We start from the raw sequence: 22,206 nt of genomic DNA, 5'->3' as shown, positions 1-22,206 counted from the left end.
TGATATTGTATACACTTCATCATCAAATCAGTCAGTTCAGTTTGTCAAGTGGGTTGCCTGCAGGGATTTTGAAAGTCCAGCAGGTGTCAGTGGTCAGCGACACAGTATCAACACAGTATCAACACAGTGTGTCATTGTGTCAACTCGCTTCATGAGGTCTCATGGACCCATCACTTCTGAAAATAAATTTCAGGGGTCACCAACTTTTATGATACAGCTATTTGCCTGTAGCTTCTTAAACAGATCAATTGATACACACCGGTTTGATATACAAATCTTAAGTAACAAATGGTTCAAATTACCTTAAATTGTGTTATTGATAATCATCAATCTACTTGCCTTCACTTATTTAGAGTCGGGCCCCTGGCCGTATTATGTACCGTATTTTCTTCGCGTGTGCGTGTGGCTGCTGTTGTATGTGGGAGTGAGAGCTCTTAGGCTGATTAGGATCTCTGCAGAGCCTCAGGAGCGGCCCTTCCTGATTGGCCAACAAATAACGGCGCCAAGTGTAAAGAGCCTCCGTGGCGCGACAGGAGTCGGTGGTGTATCTGATAGTAGTAGTTCGCTTGCTCACGGCCTCCAACAAGTTTTTTCAAGAATTCCTGCTTCCTCAGTTAGCAGTTCGTTCTTGAATTAGTTAGTTTTATGGTAGATCCTTTGCTGCCTTTTGTTTCTGACCTTTTTGTTTAATACTTTGTAAATAGCGTTATGAGTTGGTGCTCGAGGCATCATTTTCTAATCTGTTTATCCTAATAAAGGGCCGCGGGCGTGCTGGAGCCGATTCCTGTCTGCGGCTCCACAGGTATATCAGAGAAAGCAGAATGAAATGTTGGCAGGACTTGAAGGTGTGCAATCTATCGCAGGCGACATCGTTGTTGCTGGCTGTGGCGACAGTGAGGAGGAGGAAGTGAACAGTGACACTCAACCTCCACAAGGTGGTACTGCACGACCCCCCTGTAACACGCGATACCCGGAGGTGATCCACATGCGTACACTTAAAGCCAAAGCTGTGGTAAAAGCCCGAGTGAGGGTTTTTTTTTCCAACTTCCGGCCTGACAAGGTCCATTCGGACAGATCAAGGCACATGTCTAATTTGTTCGATTAAGTATCGGCCACTTTGTCATTTAAACACCAGAAATCCAGCCCAGGGAGCTCAAGGGCACTTCCACCACACATTAAAATAATTGTCTCGAAGCAGGAAAGGAATGAGATGAAGGGTTACCTTTTATCCTCCTTGCTGTGCCCGAGAGTGTGCAAGAATCCACGGACTTTAGTCCCGCTGAACAGATTTTTGGTCACACTGTGCGTGGTCCTCTGGTGGCTTTGGGAGAAGTACCTGTCGAACTTGGCCACTCCAATGGAATATGCTCAACTGAGTTCCTTTCGGGAGCGTTTGCGCAGCGTGTGTAAAACCACGTGCCATGAGTTGGTACGTTCGCCGAAAAAAAGAAAAATAATTGTGATTGAAAAAATGCGTGAGTTGGGAGTTTCAAAGTGGGGATGAATTAGTGGGTAATTGCTAAAAGGACGGAGCCCTCTATTAAATGAACAGGTTCACTATCAGGCTTCCGCAGAGCTTGCTGATGATCCGATCATTAGAATCAGGTGTGTTGCAACAGGGAGCGTTGGAAAATATGTAGGACAGCGGCCCTCCAGGACTTAAGCTTGACACCTATAGGCCGTATCTTCACAAGGGTTGCGGGGCGTGCTGAAGCCTATCCCAGCTGTATTTGGGCAGTAGGTACACCCCGATCCGGTTGCCAGCCAATCGCAGGGCAGGTCCTTACGTAGTGTGGGAGAAATTGATCGGGACGGATTATGTGGTAGGGAAACCGGATCGGAACAGAAAATACTGCGTTTGACACATTAACATGATCAAATTGTATGTATCCCGTGTGCATACTGTCGCTGACGCCCCCCCCTACCCCACACTGTTGTTGCTGCGACAGTTCTTCCAACTTTGCTTCCCTCAAAATATTCCACAGAGAGTGACGGCTTCAAGTTTCGAGTGCGCTCCCGTGTTCACATCTTCAAACCGAAACTTTGAAGGACATAAAAAGTAACTTTCTCTCGGCCTCCAAGTGTCTTCAAGAATTCGTGCTTCCCTAGTTTAGTAGTTAGTTGTTTGTTCTTGTATTCGTCAGTGTTAGGGTCGATTCTTTGTGTGCCAGCTTTTACTGCCTGGTAAAGCTAAATAATGGGACACTTCTTATATTTGATTGTTCAAGTGGGCAATATTTTTGCATAGAAAAGGGGAAAAAAATTGGAAAACTTTTGCCATATTCTACATTCATTCATGAATAAATTTCAGACACAGGACTCATATGTGTGGTTTTTAATTAAAAGCAAGCAGACAAAAGTACGGCAGTTGCAGATGACTGAACAGAAAAAAAGACTGCAAATAAAATGTGCAGAAGATCTCCCCCAAAAAATTAAAAGGATTTTTTTTTTCAACAAACATTTTACAGTGCTAAATTTGTCGGTGCTACAGAATGTTGGTGTACTTACAAAGAGAAACAAAAAGAAATGAATGCAATAGTTCCCATGATCCCAAGTGAGTTGGGAGGTCCTGAATGGAGAAAACACCGAAGAGGAACCATCAATTACACCCTTGTGATCGTGACGATAGCTTGCTGGTGGTGTGTCACATGGCGCTCTGCAACAAAGAGATGCTATCGAGTACTTTCCGGCAGGACGTTTTTGGAGGTGCAGTTGTCAAAAGAAATTCAAGAACAGACGTGAGTAACCTGATGTCACAAAAAGCTCCCACGAGAGGGTTCTCCTGCCTTACAGGAACGCACATCCACATGCCTTCTCTCAAACACACGCAGCAAACAAAACCCAACACCGTCGACAAAAGGTCCAAGCAGTGCTATAAGCTGACAGACCATCTGCAGAGCATTAACCTGAAATCTGGCAACCAAAACACAATGTCGTTATATGCCACAAATAAAAGGTCAATAAGGCATGTGCGAAAATGTCTGTAAAAATATATGGAAAAAATACAATTGAATCTTTTTGTTTTTTTCCCCAAGCTACGTGAAGGTGACGCTACCTTCTCTGCCCGGAGACTGGACCTGAAACAAGGATATCTTAAGGCAGGTGAGAGGAGAGGTTGTGGGAGGCTACAGGTGAGAATGGCACAGGATTGCCCTGGTGAGAACATTCGCTAAGACAGCGTACGCAGAAAATGAGCAACGATTCCCCGCTGGCTCCAGTCAAGACAGTCCTTACAATCCACTCGTCAGTTAAAAATACATTTGCTTACATGGTGAATATGTAAAAGAAAGCCTGCGGTTCCATTTGTTTTTGGGATTGAGCCATTTCATTGAACATTCGCTAGTTTGGGCTGGACACGGCTAACGGTGAGGAGCTTCATGTACTCTTGAGTGCTAAGCACAAAAGCTGACGTACGAAAGAGGAGTAAACCGTGTGCGTCTCCTCGCCTTCTTTAAAATCATAATCTCTTTCCTCATCTAAAAACCACAGATCAAGAACCTCTTTGAAAAAGGGGGGAGTTACAATGCGTAGGAAAACAAACAAAACAAAAAGCACTCCAAAACATTAGACCATGAAAAAATAAACACTGTGAAAAATCCATGCAGTGCGACTCACGTCGACGTCTTATTGCTTCCTCCTTTTTTTTTTTTAACAATCTGTGAGCGTATCTTTCAGTGAGCGGCAGACTGAGGGCCCGCCATGGCGTTACTGGCTTTCTTCCTTCTCTTGGTGAGCAGCGGATTGGTGGAGTCCTCAATGGTCTTTATCTTGATCTGCTCATAGTCAACCCTCATGGTCGCCAAGGCACTGGTCATTTCCTCCTGAACGATGAGCACAGTCGGCACATTGGTACATTTCAGCAGCAGCAGCAGACCGAAAACAAGCAACCACGTGACAGACCTTGACATCCTCCCACGCATCCTTCTCTTCCTTTAACACCCGGCTAGTGTGCAATGGCGTCTGAGGCACCTCCATCGATTGCTGCGGGTAGACAGGCGACAATCTGGCTTCAGTGGACAACATCTTTCAAATCAACTGAACTCAGAGAGAGCAAGGGTGTTTACATTAATCCAGGGGTGATTCATAAACTCCGTGATGGTCATCCTCTGGGTGGGCTCCGTCTTCAGGAGGGTCCGTATCAGTTGTTTAGCTGTAATTGAAAAACAGCACTTGGAGTTGGTCAAGCTCTTTTGAACACCGGCTGCATTTTAGCGATGTGAAAGAAAACAATCGGATTGGAATTCAACTGTTGACAGTCCGCATGAAGACAGTTTTTTTTTTAAATCTCAGCAGCATTTCTACAATATCCTACTACAATACAACCTCCAAAGTCAATTACAACCAAAAACATAATTTTGAGTGAAAACTAAATTTTGATGTCTTCAGCTCAGTGAGAATCTCAAAGTTGCCTCAACAAGTCTATTTTGCTTCTGTTTTTGCTGACTTTATTTGTCCTAAAAAAACATCTTTTGAGTCGCTACACAGCAAAACCAAGACACCCACCAACACCAACACCGGCACCTCGCTCAGCCACAGACGCCGTAATGGGACACGTTTGCGACTGAGCACAATTTTTTTTTTTTTGGGAGCAATTTACAAAAAGGCTCTTGGTGTCTGCTTTTAAGACATTATTGGAAAATTGGGAGGCGGACATCTCTTTGAAGAAGTTCTGTCTGATTTTTGGGGCTGAATGATTGTGAGAAATTTTTGACAGAAGTTAAGCTCGTTTATTTCATGTTTTCTAATATATTGGCTGTTGATTACTATTTTTTTTTTTTAAATGAGTGAAATTTTGAATTTAATCAGCGTCACAGAATATATTGTGTTCAAACTTGGCAGTTCCACTACAGGTTAAGTTTGCCTTCACCTGAAGAGCTTGATTTGTAGACATGTCTAACTTTCGCTCCAACCTTTTGTGTTGGCAGCCAAACTCAAAAAGCACACGTGTAGTTTTGCCATTATCATCACCTTCTTCTGATACGTCAGACCACTCGGGATTTGGAAACTCATACTGTCCCATCCGAATCCTCTTCTTCATCCCGGGAGAAATGGCGAGACCGTGGTTTGAATAGAAAGGGGGGTACCCACACAACCTAGAGGAGGAGGACAGTTACATGCTGCACGACTCGAATAATTTCACGTGATGCGACGTGAAGAAAGACTTGACTTACAGAATATACATAATGACACCTAAAGACCACATGTCACAAGATTTGTCATATTTTTCTGGGCCCAGAACCTCTGGAGCTGTGGAAAGTGAAAGGGATACACGAAAATTAGGACAACGTGGCTTAGTGGACAAGCCACGGGTGAAACGTGAAAAGCAAACGCAGAGGAGAACTCTTACCAACATAGTACGGCGTGTAGCATGGAGTAGCAAGAGAGTTGTGTGAGGTGGTTTCCTTGGCAAAGCCAAAGTCTGTGAGTTTGAGCAAAGCGCTGGGCCTCTTGGTGGAGTACAGTAAATTCTCTGGCTGCGGGACGGTTCACATCGGTTACTCAAGTGGGTGATCGTCGTTTTGCTTTTGACCTCTCGGTCGGACCGTTGCAAACAGAGAAAACGTTCATACGAACCTTAACGTCTCTGTGTGCGATGTTGACGGCGTGGAGATATTGGATGGCCTCCCCTATGCTCTTCATGATGTCAGATGCCTCTGGCGTCAAGAATAAACAGGTTGAAAATAGAAAAACCGCGAGCGGAATACGCCAGCGCTGTCGCATTATACTGCGGCAGTAATTTGGGAAATGCAGCCAGTGTGCTTTGATACCTCGCTCTGTGAACGCCTGATCCCCTCTGTCCTGGATTCGACTGAAGAGTTCACCCCCGTCCATGCTAAAATGACAGATGTGTCCATTATCAATGTTGAAACAATTCTGATTTATAATAAAATCCAATGATGTGACAGATCGTGGCACACAAAATATTCCACTTGATTTTACTTGAATGCACGACACGCATCCGACGGTAGTTGCGGAGCACACAAATTTGCCGAGTTCACACGCTTGCAGTCATCATTTTAGCCACAGGCCATGCGACGGCGCATGTGAACTTTGGTTTGCGGTACAACTGGTTGAAATGATGTATGGGAATATGCTAATCAATTGAATCGACGTGATTCATTTCAGGCTTCTTTATGACTGTGAGTTTCAATTGAAATCACAATTTGGGGTTTTGTGTGTGTGTGTGTGTGAGACCAAAGATGCATGACTGCACATTTTTTCGTTCTTCAAGCATGCATGTTGTGTGGGCAATCTTTGAGTGAGGGGGCGGTTCTAACCACAACGCACTTCAAATTTCTCAAAATCTATCTGTCACTATTCGCTTACTGAGAAATGAAAGTTCAGCTGAGCATACTCGATCACCCCAATGATCACCTGATGAGAACCCGAGAGCTTGTTACAATTTTTTTTAATCCCTTTTGATACATTTTGGGATGGTTAGGCCCCACCTCACCATGATTGTGTTCAGTGGGAAGCGATGAATTGTCATCAGCGATGAGAATGGCGCCACTGAATACACATATCTGACGTCATCGCAGCGATCCCAGGCTCTCATTTTACATTCTCATGTCCAAAATAAAGACTCCACACCAAAAGGGAACATCATGAAGGGTAAAAACAATCAGACAAGTAAAAATAAGCCTCTCGTTTTGCAGAGGGATTGTAGCTGTCGAAGTACACAAGTTAGACACCCAGCAAACTTTAGTTTGCATGTTCAGAAAATTTTCAAGTATGCATTTGCCCGTGCAACGTTTTAGTATTTTAAGCATATGGTGTCATTTGATGTCCTTCCATAACTGCATCATGTAACCTGAAATTACCATTTCAAGACCAAGACCGAACTTTTCGCTTTTATTCATAAAAAAAAACAACTAAGGTCCTCATTTTGCATTTCAAACGGTTTGTGACCCACAGACCTCTAAGAACCTTTCAGGTATGAAAAAGTCGATCTGAGAGAATAACCCATAAAAGTTGAATTGAACGCAACAGAGAAACTGAATGAGTGTTTGGCACAATTGCCTCACAATTGTGAGGTTTGGGTTCGAATCTCTGCTCAGGCCAGTATGTGTGGCGTAGTTGAGTTTTAGTAGTTCAATCAATTCAAGGTTTTGAAATCAATAATGTTTGCTTTAATTGTGATTTCAAAATACACAACGCAAGGTCTTGTCGGTGTGAGCGTGTGTTTGTGACTGAATTTGTAAACTCACCACTCCATAACAATTAGCAGGCATTTTCTGCTTTGATAAAGGTTCTCATAGACATCAATAATCCGTACAATGTTGGAACAAGGCGATGCCCTCCAGTGAAGCTCCACCTCCCTACGTGCTTTTGAGCAATCTTGCAGCATCTAGACACCACGGGCAGGAAAAAAAAACACAAAACAAATTCACAGATTAATGGAGAAGACCAGGCAAGGCATCATCAATCACTCATTAGGATGCAGTAGCACGCAAGACAGAGAGAAGTCCAATGCTGGCATCATCTGGCTAAATATAGACCATGCATTGCAGAGCTTAAGTACAGATATGGCGCCCTCTTGCGATGGAACTTGATCAATGCACACAGAGCGATTTTGTGATTAATTATGAATTTTTTTTTTTACTCTGTTCTAAGGCCACCATTTGATCAAAAGGCAACCTGTTTTCACGTTTTATGGCTGAGGGCAATCAGAATCATCATATTCGGAAATTGAACAAAACTTTCTAGATATGTGAAAATATTTGACAAGTCACAAGGAAATGCGGAACATTTTATCCATGCAAAAGAATTCATTCAGCCTTGTAGCGCGGAAAATGATCGTTGCTCGGTCATGCCATGAATCGCGTGGCTTCCCAAGCCTGGCCACAGACAACACAGCGGTGGTCTTCATGCCAGTGCTCCCCTCAGTGCTGGAAGTGTTCGCCTCTTTCAAGTTTCACATACTATCGACTAACAATTATTTTAATAATCGATTAATTTGCTGATTATTCTTTTTGATTAATCAGTGAGTTGGATTAAACAAAAACATTTTTTGAATGTACACCTGTTCATTTAAAATTGAGGAGAGTGCAGAAAATATGATGATTCAGTTCATGGTTTGGTCCATAACATGTCAGAAAACGCTCACTGCTTTCCACAGTAATGGCAGCCCAAATCTCCCATTTTAATAAAAAAACAAGATAATGACTCCACTTTCATGGGCAACAAAAGAAATTGGAGAATATTTACTGTCAAGAGGCTGAAATTTGAATTTGGTCTAAGTTCGATTAATTTAAATTGTTGCACCTCTAATACAATAGTTGTGAGGGAGAACTCAACTCTGCTCAGCAGACTAACTTTAGCTTAGCTATAATTTGACGAGTTAACAGTCAATTTAAGAGAACAAAGCCGCCCAAAATATCTAATAGCACAACTACTTTCCAAGGATTCGACAGTATACTGTTGTGCACCTTGTGATGTAGTGTCATATGTCATGTTTTTACAGCCGCGCTGCCCTACAGTGCCATAAATGCGTGTCTGCGGATAGATGCTAGCCAAATGTAGCATTGTTATCATTTCATTAACTGCTCAAACAATCCACAAAGTGGAATATCACCCTTGTCATTCAAAACGTAATGAACTCATATCCTCTGAGAGCGCAAGCACTTTAGTTGACCGAGCATCTCAGATGTAATTTAACTTGTTGCCTGACCCATTGTTGACATACGTTTTATTGTTTTCCTCACCAGATTGTGACACTTAGGCTAACACCGCAGCTAGCACTTCATAGACAGAGAACTGCTTTTTGAAAATATTAGTCATTCATCATCATGGTCGATCATCTTGACCGTAGCGTAATTTCAATTTTTTTTTTTTTTACGATTATACTTTAAAAGTTGAGAATTGTTATTCACTATTCGTGGTGGGGCTCGTTGGCTGTTCCCTGCGATATTACCGTTTTCTCAACTTTGTTTTTATGTGGTGAGAGTAAAAAAAAAAAAAAAAAAAAAATCACTCTCTGACATTGTGGAGTAATGAACCTTGTGCAACGCGTTTCCAAATTCATCGATCTTTGAAAATCTCAGCTCATCCAACTAATACATCTACATGAAGGCTCATCTTTACTGGGCGCAAATAACTGCCACCATTTGTCGTAATAATATTTAAACTGTGTTTTTCTGTGTTTTGCTCAGGCAGGAAATTTTAACGTCTTGTTGAAATGTCAAAGAGGAACTAGCCAGAGCTGTAAGAAGAGAAGACAAGGCCCTGAACCAAAATAGCGTAGCTAAATCTAAATATAACAAACACTCCCCTCACCCCGACACCCACCTTTTGCTTCATTGACAAAATATATACAGACACCTCCATTACACCCCCCACTGTTTTTTTTTTTTTTCCAATAACTGTGCGGCCCGCCCATCTGTTGTGGCCCCTCTGAGACTAAATCCAGAAGCCTGGTGAGAAGGAGGGGGCAGATGGGCACACAATGCACTTCCTAAAGCAAACACAAAAACCTCCAGAGCCACTGGCAGGAGACACTGGGAGGTGGGGCGAGGGAAAGATGCAGGAGTGTCCACCTGCCACTTGAGCCGCAGCCTGGATGGAACCGGAGAAATCGCGCTGAAGGGGTGATAAGGCAGTGAAATTGGGCGGAGGGGGAGAGATTACAGAGGGACCTGTTAAGCTTGAATCGGCAGTCAGGAAAGCCTCTTTGGGGGTTCAACAAGAGAATGTGTTTCTGGACGTGTTTGCATAGTACGGAGGCAAACATGTTTGTGTCAATGGGACAATCTGATTAGTGATATCCGTTAAACTGTATACAAGATCTGTACAATTGCCGTATTCATATTGTGTGGACTGGAAACGCTGGTGTGACCATCCCTTTGAATTGGAAATAAGTACAGATAGAGATTCTGAACTACAAAAAAAATTAAATAAAAAGAGACAGACCAGTGGATTTCCCCTGATGTAAAATTAGAATAGGTAGGTATTCTATTGTGCCAGTATACGCTTATTTGCACGAGATACGAGCTATGACGGTGGCTGGCAAAGACATGGGTTCATACGTAAAGTGCCCCAGGGCACAACACATTCACGAAAATGAGTGCCTGACCTTGAGGAGGAAGTGAGAGTGAAATTGAAACAACAAATAGGGAAGGACATAAGACACTATCACAAATAACTATGCCACTTCCTCTGGATTGGCTGGCAGATTTAGCATAAACTGTATTGGTGGTGGCCTTCATTTTTTTTAACTTATCAGTTAAAAACTGCCAAATACTGTATATCACGCAGGTTACTTGATGTGGCGGCCCCTGATTGATAGGGGACGAAGCCGAAAGTCAAATGACAACAAACGGTCAGTGGACGGACACGTACCATATTTTTCGACTACAAATCACTCCGGATTATAAATCGCATTTTGGGGGTGAAATTACAAATTGGATTCAAAAGAGCAGTATTTTGCCAGCAACTAACTGTGCTGGCACTACATTAAAGCCGTGTAAGATCAATTCAATATATCATAAAATACAAGTCCTAAAATCATGAATTAAATACACATTATTTTGCAGAGGTCTACTATTGTTTTTGGCCCCTTTCATCTCACTGTCATGAATCAGGCGGCGGCAGTAGAATTACAGTTGATCCCATATAGCACAGGTGCTGCCTAATTTTGCGTTCGTTGACTGTATAAGCGGCTTATAGGCCAAGATGAGTAGTCTGGTATAGCGACCCTAGTGAGGAAAAAAGACTAGGATTATATATGGATGTATGGATTTTTTTTTTTATGCTAATCTGTTTATGACAAGTGTGTCACAGAAACAGATTTTCACAATAAGCTTGAGGGAGACGGACGGGGGTCTTTGGTCGGGGGTTAAATACTGTAATATTTAAATCCCACAGACTGACATATAGATCTCTATGCGGAAAAAAAAAAAAAAAAAAACAAAGACAAAAAGCGCTGGGACTACTCAACGGGAGATTTTATGCAAGGCTGCTCTCCGGCAGGGCCGAGCGAGTAAGGGGGGGAATGCTCGAGGTGGCTCTGCACGTGCCTCTTTGCCGCTTGATGCCCCAAGTGCCTCTAAAAAAAACAGATTTTTTTTTTAAAATGTGTTTGTGTGTGAAAGCATATTTGTAGGTCTTCTAAGATAAAATGTTATGTCACTCAGCCTGAAATTTGTTTGGCTAAAACTCCTTTGGGAATCAACAAATTTAAAAGTGTTTGACTTTGCAAGTACAGTCTGTGAGTGAGAGTGGGGAGGGCAGCTTTTGTTGCGCAATGGGTCAGAGCCACCATAAAAGGGCAAGCAAATCAGGCAGTTGCAACCCCAAATATATCCCCGGCTAATTTACCTCGACATACGCACACTTCATGAGTGCAGTGAGGTGGTTGTTGTTGTGAAAAGCTCACCAACAGGGAGACATCTGACTTGTGGTTCACTTAAGAAACAGGGTGATTGTCGGCACACCCGAAGTTCACTGAAGCTGGTCCGACAGGGCCACCAGCACAAATTTGAGAAAAACATGTTCGTTCTTGCTTCTGTAATATCTAATATTAAGAGTTTTATCCACTTACATGAATAACCTTTGTTCTTTTCACCCCACTGTGAACATTCCATCGCCCCAATTAATTGTGTGCTACATATTCGATTTGGCCACCGAGCGTACATCATCCACAAAACTGTTCGGAAAAGTCTTTGCGACTTTGAACGAATCCTGACCCCCCCCCCCAAAATAAATAAATAAATCTACATTCACCACCTTGGCAAACACTCGCAAGCCTTCGTCGCCCAGTGGGAGACGATCTTACGTGTTAAGCAAGGGCGATGAAAGAGAAAGTCAAGTCGTCCAACCAACAACCTCTCCCTTCCTTGCGGCCTCCCTCCTATTCCTTCCTTCCTTCACTTATATTTCAATCCTGGAAAATGTCAGACTTCCTCCTTGATGGTATTAACCTTTAATCACACTTGAACTGTAAATCCTGACGCCAGTTGAGACTGTCTGACTGCCACTTGAAATCGGAATATTTCTGGAGACGGTTTGGAAAGTCCTTTGTCCAAATACAAATTCTTTTTACAAGTGGCTAACAGCCCCGGTCTTCAACCAATTGTTTGCAAGTGGTGCTTACATCACGACGGTGGCTTTAATGTCAATCCAGGAAACCAAACTACGAACTCCGACTCCAGTCAACTTGCCTCACTGTGCGTTCTTCGTACCATTACCATGATGCCACGCATGATGTGGCAGGTGCAGAGTAGTGACCTTAAAGACCAACAAAACCTTTTTATGTTTGTTGTTCTTTGACTATGCAATGCCATAAATAGTGGAAATGGTGTTGCTGATACATTACATTTTATTTGATACCGTTCTAAATGGGTCATTACCAAAACAAGAACATTTTTGAACCCCTTTTCCTTCATTTTACTTCCCAAGTTATCTTTATATTTAGCATGTTGTGTCTGTAATTTTTCACATCAGCCTGAAAGTTATTCACCTTATTTGCAGGTCCCATGAGCCTTCCTCTCAATTATGTGTGCAACTTCCAGTATGAACCGAAGCCGGCATTTTGTTTACATGGTAACAAGTTGCGCAAGTCCACTTTCGATGACAGACTGAAACAATGTGAGAACGCTAGTTGTCGCAGCTTAAAAGCGAAAACATTTCAATCCAACTTCCTCCAAATGTAGCGGGGTAGGAGGAGGAAGATATGAAATAGTGGCCAGCGAGAGGGTACAGTCGCGTATTTAGCTACTTTCAGAACTCTGTCGCTTCAGACGATGAGGCAGTGAATAATCTTAAAAGCTCTCAGGCGTTATCAGCACTTACACAGTAATAAAGTTGACCGCGTTCTGTTAAACAAGTTTGGATGAAGTATTATTTACCTACCACACATGGCACTCAGTCAAACCCTTAATTTGATATACATCCGATGATTTGGCCTTTAATTCAGATTACGGATAAAGCAACTTCCTCCAAATGTAGCGGGGTAGGAGGAGGAAGACATGAAATAGTGGCCAGCGAGCGCGTACACTCGCGTGTTTAGCTACTTTCAGAACTCTGTCGCTTCAGACGATGAGGCAGTGAATAATCTTAAAAGCTCTCAGGCGTTATCAGCACTTACACAGTAATAAAGTTGACCGCGTTCTGTTAAACAAGTTTGGATGAAGTATTATTTACCTACCACACATGGCACTCAGTCAAACCCTTAATTTGATATACATCCGATGATTTGGCCTTTAATTCAGATTACGGATAAAGCAAATCCCGTCACAGTAACAGTATCTTCCATGATAAAACTTAAGTGTAAAAATAAGCATTACGTTTTTTTTTCTTCCTGTACCCATACCGTATGTCTTTTTCTTCTATGTAATGAAATAAATTAGGGCTGCCTGCAACGAATGATTATGTAATAATCAATTCATTTGTTGATTATTTTGTCGATTAATTGATGAATCAGATTTTAAAAAACAATTTTGCCAGGAGAAGAGGGCAAAATTCCCTATAAGTAGACACAAGAAACTGGTTGGTGGATATGGAAAATGTTTGGTGGAAGTAACAACTATAAGAGGAGCCACTAACACGGAATCAAAGGGCTGTCTTACTTTCGCACGTTCAAGTTGTAATTTTTGTGAATAAACCACTTGTGTATCTCCATTATTAGGAATGTGTGCGTTAATTGGGATTTAGAAAAAAACGTTTGAATGTGTCCATGTCTGGAGGGTTCACAAACTTCAAGCACGACTGTACAGCAACAGAGCATTACTGAGAACTCGGGAGGGGAAAATAAATCCGTTCTTAGGCATTTCGTGTCGAGGGCAGTGTGTCCGAATCGATTAATACATTTCAGCGAATTGATTTTTCAACAACAAAATGCTTCTAGAACAAAAACAAGTCAGAAGTGCGGCTGTTGCTGGTCAGCAATAGTGGTGCAAGAGTATACAAGAACCAATAAAGCCACGACGTGTCACAGATCAGAGCGGTAGAATGTATGTGGAGAGCAGTGACCCACTTCTTCAAGTTCGACAGTACTATTTGAACCACCACACAGGATGTTTTCACGCTATGATTCACTTGGCCGTGACTTTGCGCAATCAATTTTTTGAACCACCTCTGGGGGGGAGAAAAGGCTTAAAAACAATATCTTGACCGGACCGCCTCAACATGTGCCAGTACAGTATTTATTAATCATTGACCAACCACAGCTTCCCTAAAAAGGAGTGTCACAAACAGGATTCCAGATTTTAGGGAACTACACTACTTGAGAAATATTTCACCAGCAAAACACCTGAAATTGTTGTACCATGTCATAGTAGTGGCTGATGAATGCGGAAACCTGCCTTAGCCAACATAGAAACAGTAAAAGAAAAAAAATCCAGTGTAAAAAATAGATATGCACCACTGGACCCAGTCCGCCACTACTTGTGAACCCCAATTTTGTGTGATTATGTCACGTCAGGTCTATTTGAGCTCCCCACAGAAAAATGCATTCTGGCGGGTTAAAATGGGTTTTCCACGTCTATTTTTAGATATGACGTGCAGTGGAATCCCCTCTTATCGCTTCGTTTTCAAATAGGTGATTTTTATACAGTTGTATTTTTCGCAGGCACAGCGGGATAACTCATTGGCAGCCCCAAAACACCTCAAAAGGGAGCTTGCTTTATTACATCAACATATTTCATCTAATTTAGAGTTATTTGAGGCAGTGAAAATGACATTTAGTTTTTACAATGCCAAATGGAATGATACAGTGCCAAAAGTGTTGATCATTCCGAATTGATAATTAAACAATTAATATAATTATTTCCATCCATCCTCTTAACTGCCTATCCTCAAATAGGCCATTAAGTACAATTATAATTCCTCATCTTGTGAAATTATACTTTTTTTTACAGTGTTGCTTCTTTATAATTCAGTCCACACTGTAAGAAACTGTGAGGCCTCAAGGTTTCATCTTAATTCTCTTTCTAAAAACTGATGACAGGGTATTCTATTATTCTGAGTTAAAAACAAAGCGTCACTTTTGCCACCCTTTTCAAGTCTTAAAAATTTCATAACTTCCTTAAATTTTTTAACAACATTGATAACATATGAACACCATTTTATTCCTACAATAAAGGGTCTACAAACAAAGGAGTGACTTAAGTCACCTATAATCAATGGTGAGTTTTAATTTTTAAAAAAATGTAACAAAGACAGCAAAAAAAACAACATTAAAACAATTATTTTTAACTAGAGATATGACGACTGTACGTATTCTGAAGGGCAAAAAAAAAAAAAAACAACATGATACAAAGAGCATTACTTTCCTCAGTGACAAAAAAAAAAAAAACATGATACAAAGAGCATTACTTTCCTCAGTGATATTTGTGTTGGACATGTGTGGTTCTGATCAACTTTTTTTCTTCTCTTTGGCAAGTTATGACAACTCAAGCAGGAAGGGATCCAGATAATCGCCTGGGAATTTTCTTCACGTGAGACAATGGGTTCCGCTTTAGAAGAGTACACACATCCGATGTTGCTTTTCAAGTCATGCCTACCTTTAGCGCATACTTGTCTCCGGTTTTCCTCTGGAAAATTTCAAGCACCTTGCCATTGATTCCAAGCCCCAGCACCTGACTGGTCACTTTGTAATCGTCTGTAATGGCGTTCTTCTTGATCTGTAAGGAGGGTCTGCTCAAGAAGGGGAGAAATTGGCCCGCAGGGTTCGGCTGTCCGGCGGGATTCTGTTGCCCGGTCGGGTTGGGAAAGAGCGGTTGGTTCTGTGCGTTGGTTAGCATTTCTATTCGTCTGAGGTAAAGCAATAACCTCTCGTCCGGCCTGTTTCAAAGTCCGTTTTTTCAAGGCAGGGGCTTCTTCCTGGATTAGCTTCCTTTTGACAAACTATTGGCGGTGTCGCAACCAGGCCCGAGGAAGCAAACCGCGGCCAGCTTCCGTCGGACGCTAACTAAGTCACTCGGTTAGCCGAGAGAATGCTAAACTAGCTAGCCGTTAGCATGTCCACCCGCTCCTATTATCGACCTTTGACTTTTCGGCTAACGAGTCAGCTCACGGTTAGCTTATCCATCTCTGGTACTGGTCGCCACGCACCGGTTCTTCCAAGAACACTCAATAAACTTTTTGTCTTCGGCTAAACCATGGCCCAAAAATGTTTTCGAGAGGCGCCGCGTCGCCAAGTGGCGATGGTCGAACAAAAATCAGAAGAGTTGAAGAGAAGGCGAACGGAACAACGGTGATGAAAGTTGGGTTAGCAGTTGGAAGCACGGCGAACACTTCACTTTTCCGAGGGCCAAGTCAGTCAGTCAGACACCCAGCCAGAGCAGGTTTTACTACTGACGTCATCGTCTCGTTTGCGACGCTTAAAGGAGAAGCCGAGCCGTAATATTTATTGTTCGCAACACTTTTTGAAAATAAAATCCTTTCCAGTCACATTCAAAGAATGTGTGTCTCTTGTAAATACTCGCCTTTGGAGTATTCTGGAGTTGATTAAATGTCATCTGACCGGAAATTCTACCGGAACGCAACTGAATGACAGAAATTGACGTAGAACATGGTGATGCCCTTTTAAATTCTGTATTTCAAATAAAGTAATTCAATTTAAAATACCACACAACCTTGCAATAATTCACTCTCCAAATTCACTGTGACTGAGATGATAAATGCCCCTTCTGTGGGAGTGAGTCAGAGACAATTATACATTTATTTTCTAATTGCCCCGTTCATGATAATTTTGGAGAGATTTTGAAAAATATAGATGTGAAAAAACTGGGCACTTTTACTGAGTTGGTGTTGTTGTCTTTACCGATAGCAGTTTCACTCGAGAGCCACTTGTACTGTTTTGACAGTAAAAGCTGGAAAGATAAAAATAGACCTGATAATCTCTATAACCAGCCAGCCAGTCAGCCCCACGGCCATCCCAAGGTTGCAAAGTGGTAAAGGTGATTGGCTGTGTTCTTACCCCTACTGTACTTCCAAATGGGGCCATGGACATGATGTCTATTTTTTGAAAATTATTTTTGGTATTAACTTATTAGATGAATAGAAAAGTATTTAAGCATTCATTCAATATCCTTGATATCGAGGTAAAGGTCCAAGTACAGTACTAGTACAAGCTTTGTTCTCACAGGTAAAGCAATACCACGCCTCCAGCCTTCATGTTTCTCAGTCAGCTGAGAAAGGCTTTAGCTGAAATAAAAGACTAGAAATTGGATGGATAGTAAACTACTGAGACTAGTAACTATGGTAAGCAAGTCGTACAGGCCTGGGTCACGCGCTCGGCCCCTTGGACCTTAATAGCAGCACCAAAATGTCCACAAGTGGTTTTGCCTCACTAGTTACCTCCTTGATGGTATTAACCTTTAATCACACTTGAACTGTAAATCCTGATGCCAGTTGAGACTGTCTGACTGCCACTTGAAATCTGAGTATTTCTGGAGACGGTTTGGAAAGTCCTTTGTCCAAATACAAATTCTTTTTACAAGTGGCCAACAGCACCGGTCTTCAACCAATTGTTTGCAAGGGGTGCTTACATCACGACGGTGGCTTTAATGTCAATCCAGGAAACCAAACTACGAACTCCGACTCCAGTCAACTTGCCTCACTGTGCGTTCTTCGTACCATTACCATGATGCCACGCATGATGTGGCAGGTGCAGAGTAGTGACCTTAAAGACCAACAAAACCTTTTTATGTTTGTTGTTCTTTGACTATGCAATGCCATAAATAGTGGAAATGGTGTTGCTGATACATTACATTTTATTTGATACCGTTCTAAATGGGTCATTACCAAAACAAGAACATTTTTGAACCCCTTTTCCTTCATTTTACTTCCCAAGTTATCTTTATATTTAGCATGTTGTGTCTGTAATTTTTCACATCAGCCTGAAAGTTATTCACCTTATTTGCAGGTCCCATGAGCCTTCCTCTCAATTATGTGTGCAACTTCCAGTATGAACCGAAGCCGGAATTTTGTTTACATGGTAACAAGTTGCGCAAGTCCACTTTCGATGACAGACTGAAACAATGTGAGAACGCTAGTTGTCGCAGCTTAAAAGCGAAAACATTTCAATCCAACTTCCTCCAAATGTAGCGGGGTAGGAGGAGGAAGATATGAAATAGTGGCCAGCGAGAGGGTACAGTCGCGTATTTAGCTACTTTCAGAACTCTGTCGCTTCAGACGATGAGGCAGTGAATAATCTTAAAAGCTCTCAGGCGTTATCAGCACTTACACAGTAATAAAGTTGACCGCGTTCTGTTAAACAAGTTTGGATGCAGTATTATTTACCTACCACACATGGCACTCATTCAAACCCTTAATTTTATATCCATCCTATGATTTGGCCTTTAATTCAGATTACGGATAAAGCGAATCCCGTCACAGTAACAGTATCTTCCATGATAAAACTTAAGTGTAAAAATAAGCATTACGTTTTTTTTTCTTCCTGTACCCATACCGTATGTCTTTTTCTTCTATGTAATGAAATAAATTAGGGCTGCCTGCAACGAATGATTATGTAATAATCAATTCATTTGTTGATTATTTTGTCGATTAATTGATGAATCAGATTTTAAAAAACAATTTTGCCAGGAGAAGAGGGCAAAATTCCCTATAAGTAGACACAAGAAACTGGTTGGTGGATATGGAAAATGTTTGGTGGAAGTAACAACTATAAGAGGAGCCACTAACACGGAATCAAAGGGCTGTCTTACTTTCGCACGTTCAAGTTGTAATTTTTGTGAATAAACCACTTGTGTATCTCCATTATTAGGAATGTGTGCGTTAATTGGGATTTAGAAAAAAACGTTTGAATGTGTCCATGTCTGGAGGGTTCACAAACTTCAAGCACGACTGTACAGCAACAGAGCATTACTGAGAACTCGGGAGGGGAAAATAAATCCGTTCTTAGGCATTTCGTGTCGAGGGCAGTGTGTCCGAATCGATTAATACATTTCAGCGAATTGATTTTTAAACAACAAAATGCTTCTAGAAAAAAAACAAGTCAGAAGTGCGGCTGTTGCTGGTCAGCAATAGTGGTGCAAGAGTATACAAAAACCAATAAAGCCACGACGTGTCACAGATCAGAGCGGTAGAATGTATGTGGAGAGCAGTGACCCACTTCTTCAAGTTCGACAGTACTATTTGAACCACCACACAGGATGTTTTCACGCTATGATTCACTTGGCCGTGACTTTGCGCAATCAATTTTTTGAACCACCTCTGGGGGGGAGAAAAGGCTTAAAAACAATATCTTGACCGGACCGCCTCAACATGTGCCAGTACAGTATTTATTAATCATTGACCAACCACAGCTTCCCTAAAAAGGAGTGTCACAAACAGGATTCCAGATTTTAGGGAACTACACTACTTGAGAAATATTTCACCAGCAAAACACCTGAAATTGTTGTACCATGTCATAGTAGTGGCTGATGAATGCGGAAACCTGCCTTAGCCAACATAGAAACAGTAAAAGAAAAGCCAGCCAGTCAGCCCCACGGCCATCCCAAGGTTGCAAAGTGGTAAAGGTGATTGGCTGTGTTCTTACCCCTACTGTACTTCCAAATGGGGCCATGGACATGATGTCTATTTTTTGAAAATTATTTTTGGTATTAACTTATTAGATGAATAGAAAAGTATTTAAGCATTCATTCAATATCCTTGATATCGAGGTAAAGGTCCAAGTACAGTACTAGTACAAGCTTTGTTCTCACAGGTAAAGCAATACCACGCCTCCAGCCTTCATGTTTCTCAGTCAGCTGAGAAAGGCTTTAGCTGAAATAAAAGACTAGAAATTGGATGGATAGTAAACTACTGAGACTAGTAACTATGGTAAGCAAGTCGTACAGGCCTGGGTCACGCGCTCGGCCCCTTGGACCTTAATAGCAGCACCAAAATGTCCACAAGTGGTTTTGCCTCACTAGTTACATGTAGTTCATGTAGTGTCCCTTCTTGCAAATCAAAGTTACAACTACTTTGCAAAAATGTCGTGCAATAGTGGAAATACCATTACAGTCATAACAAGAAGGCCATACTGCTACTCGAGTGCCCTAGTTGTCCTACTATTGAGGTGAATATGCCTCACTGTGAGGAGAAACAGCATACAAGTAAGTGGACCGTAAAATGACTTGCAAATAAATGCACCAATGGTTTTGACTGACAACTACAAGAAATGCTTTTCCACTGCGTATTTTTTTCTAATCAAACTCCAGCATGAATAGGTATGAAACAGTTAAACGTAACCAGTCAGTATTTACAGTACATAAACGTGAGCTGTGCCTGTGTCTTGAAAAGAGGAACTAAAAGATCTAAATTAAGATCATTTACAATATTCCTATCCTTTTTGGGAAGATGACAGTCCTGAAACAAGAAAATCATTTAGTATCAAAATCAAACATTTTCCTTGACACGCTAAAATCTCCAGTACTTTGAGGGCACACAGTGGGATTTTTTTGTATGTTGAAATGTTGATTTGTCGCACAAAAATGACAAAAAAACATGTGCAGTAGTTATGGAGTCTCAGCACTAAGGAAAATAAAAAGATAGCTCGATAGATAGCTCGATAGATAGCTCGATAGATAGATAGAAATTTTATGTATAAAACGTGGAAGTACTGTGGCAATACTTGAGGGTTCAGTGCAGGACACGATGTGACGTGATCAATTTCCTAATCTCATTCATTTCGCAACTGCATTTCTCCAATTAACCACTAGGTGTCAGACCTGTCATATGAGTGGATTTAAACGAAAGGGGGTGGCGCTTGGATGACAGTATTACAACAAACGTCTACGATACGTCCACTATAGCTCGCTCGCGCGCTCTCTCTCTCTCTCTCTCTCTCTCTCTCTCTCTCTCTCTCTCTCTCTCTCTCTCTCTCTATATACATATTTTTTTTCCCTCCCTCACACTCAACATGGTTGCACACACATTTGGAAGTACTTCATCCTAACATCTGCCAAGTTTTCACTCTTTCAACCGACGCTTCTGGTGGTTTTTCATAAAGATGAAAGAACGTGCAAGTAGTCAATATTTTAACTTGAACAAGTGTGCCTCGCCGTTCTGAGGTTCCATGTTCGAATCTCGAACCTGGCCTTTTCTGTGTGCAGTGACATTCAAACATTTGCAAACTCCACGCAGAAAGGCCAGCACCGCAATTCGAGCACAGACCCTTACGACAGAGGCAGATGTGCAAACTACTACAGTCACGATGCTGCTTCAGCACTGATACTGTGCTTGGAGTGCACTATTGAGACGCTGTCGAGTGACTAATTTGTGTTTCTGAACGACGACGACAGCGTGATGTCAGTTATGGGAAGTTGATTTATAGTCCACCCACTGTGGCACAACTCCTCCGCGCAGCATCAACAGCGTTCAATCCAACAGAAGCACAGAAACAGGAGCTCGGACCACCTGGAGCGAGACTCTCCTTTCCGATTAAAATAGGAAACAACAATTCATCCATTTGATTTATAATAAAATTAAATGTAATCAAATTAATTGATCACTATTGTCAATATAATTGATCCTTGATATCACGCAGGCCCATTAAATTGGAGCCACGGCCATGGGAGTTTGAGATTAATTTACCCCTGTGAATATTCAACAGTCATTTGAGCCTGTTGTTATCATGCACATTATATTAAAAGATCTTGCCAAAAGTTATTCAGTGTTGTTATGCACTATTATGTAACAATCGCATCCCGTCTCCTTCGCCCTGGTCATGGATGCCCCCCCCCCCACACACACACACGTGGACTTTGAAAACACTCCTACACGTCTATTGGTGAGAGATGTCTGAAATTTGAGTGTGTTTGCTGAGCTTTCACAGCTTTGTGCCGATGCATTGACACCAGTTATGGAGCTGTGATGATACTTAGATACATGAGGACACCTTGTTCATCAATGTGTTCCTCCCCCAGGGCAAATTTGGTATGTATTTAACCAAATTCCCGTGCGTAGCTGCTGGACTGTTTGTCCTGTGAGGGACCAGGAATGTGTGGCCTGTGCACAGCGCTGCAGGATTTTGGAATGCTGACATTTTCACTTTCTCCTCAGACACTCTCTCTCTTTTCGCAAACCTCTTGCATGGATGAAAACTCCGAAGGGCGGTCGAGGCATTTCCACAGATCCATCATCTCTCTATACCTTCCGCTCTTCATTAGCCAGAGCCAATTTGGAGCAGTTATTCCAGGCGATTTCTCAGAATAATCCTCCATCACCGCATGGGGGTGAAACCTAAGCCAGCTCTTGATA

At 41.9% G+C, this 22,206-nt stretch overlaps 2 protein-coding genes across 4 annotated transcripts in view; both read right to left on the bottom strand.

Annotated features, from left to right (window-relative positions):
- fmoda (fibromodulin a) overlaps window positions 1-1,512 on the bottom strand; it is a 51,746-nt gene extending 50,234 nt beyond the window's left edge. For both annotated transcript variants that reach the window (XM_019881202.1, XM_019881206.1), the window contains exon 1: window positions 1,223-1,512. The gene's annotated coding sequence lies outside the window, so the exon portion shown is untranslated. The remainder of the gene's footprint in view (window positions 1-1,222) is intronic.
- Window positions 1,513-2,322: 810 nt separating this feature from the next.
- mapkapk2a (MAPK activated protein kinase 2a) lies at window positions 2,323-16,296 on the bottom strand. Of its 2 annotated transcripts, XM_019881169.1 has the most exons (11): window positions 15,501-15,617; window positions 15,326-15,428; window positions 7,209-7,348; window positions 5,769-5,833; window positions 5,575-5,654; window positions 5,348-5,474; window positions 5,172-5,247; window positions 4,969-5,093; window positions 4,065-4,150; window positions 3,901-3,981; window positions 2,323-3,821 (listed from the first exon to the last, which is right to left on the bottom strand). In XM_019881169.1, exons 2-11 carry the CDS (start codon window positions 15,338-15,340, stop codon window positions 3,672-3,674), a joined length of 945 nt encoding a protein of 314 aa, XP_019736728.1. In that variant the 5' UTR covers window positions 15,341-15,428; window positions 15,501-15,617; the 3' UTR covers window positions 2,323-3,671. The 2 variants fall into 2 exon arrangements, with proteins under 2 accessions (XP_019736728.1, XP_019736727.1); XM_019881168.1 differs by lacking the exon at window positions 15,326-15,428 and having other exon boundaries at window positions 15,501-16,296.
- Between the last annotated feature and the right edge of the window lie 5,910 nt (window positions 16,297-22,206).

The sequence above is a fragment of the Hippocampus comes genome, unplaced genomic scaffold, assembly GCF_001891065.2.
Source record: "Hippocampus comes isolate QL1 unplaced genomic scaffold, H_comes_QL1_v1.1 scaffold68, whole genome shotgun sequence".
Classification (NCBI taxonomy): domain Eukaryota; kingdom Metazoa; phylum Chordata; class Actinopteri; order Syngnathiformes; family Syngnathidae; genus Hippocampus; species Hippocampus comes.
Note: the sequence above shows the minus strand (reverse complement) of the source record. Positions and strands in the feature narration are given on the sequence as shown.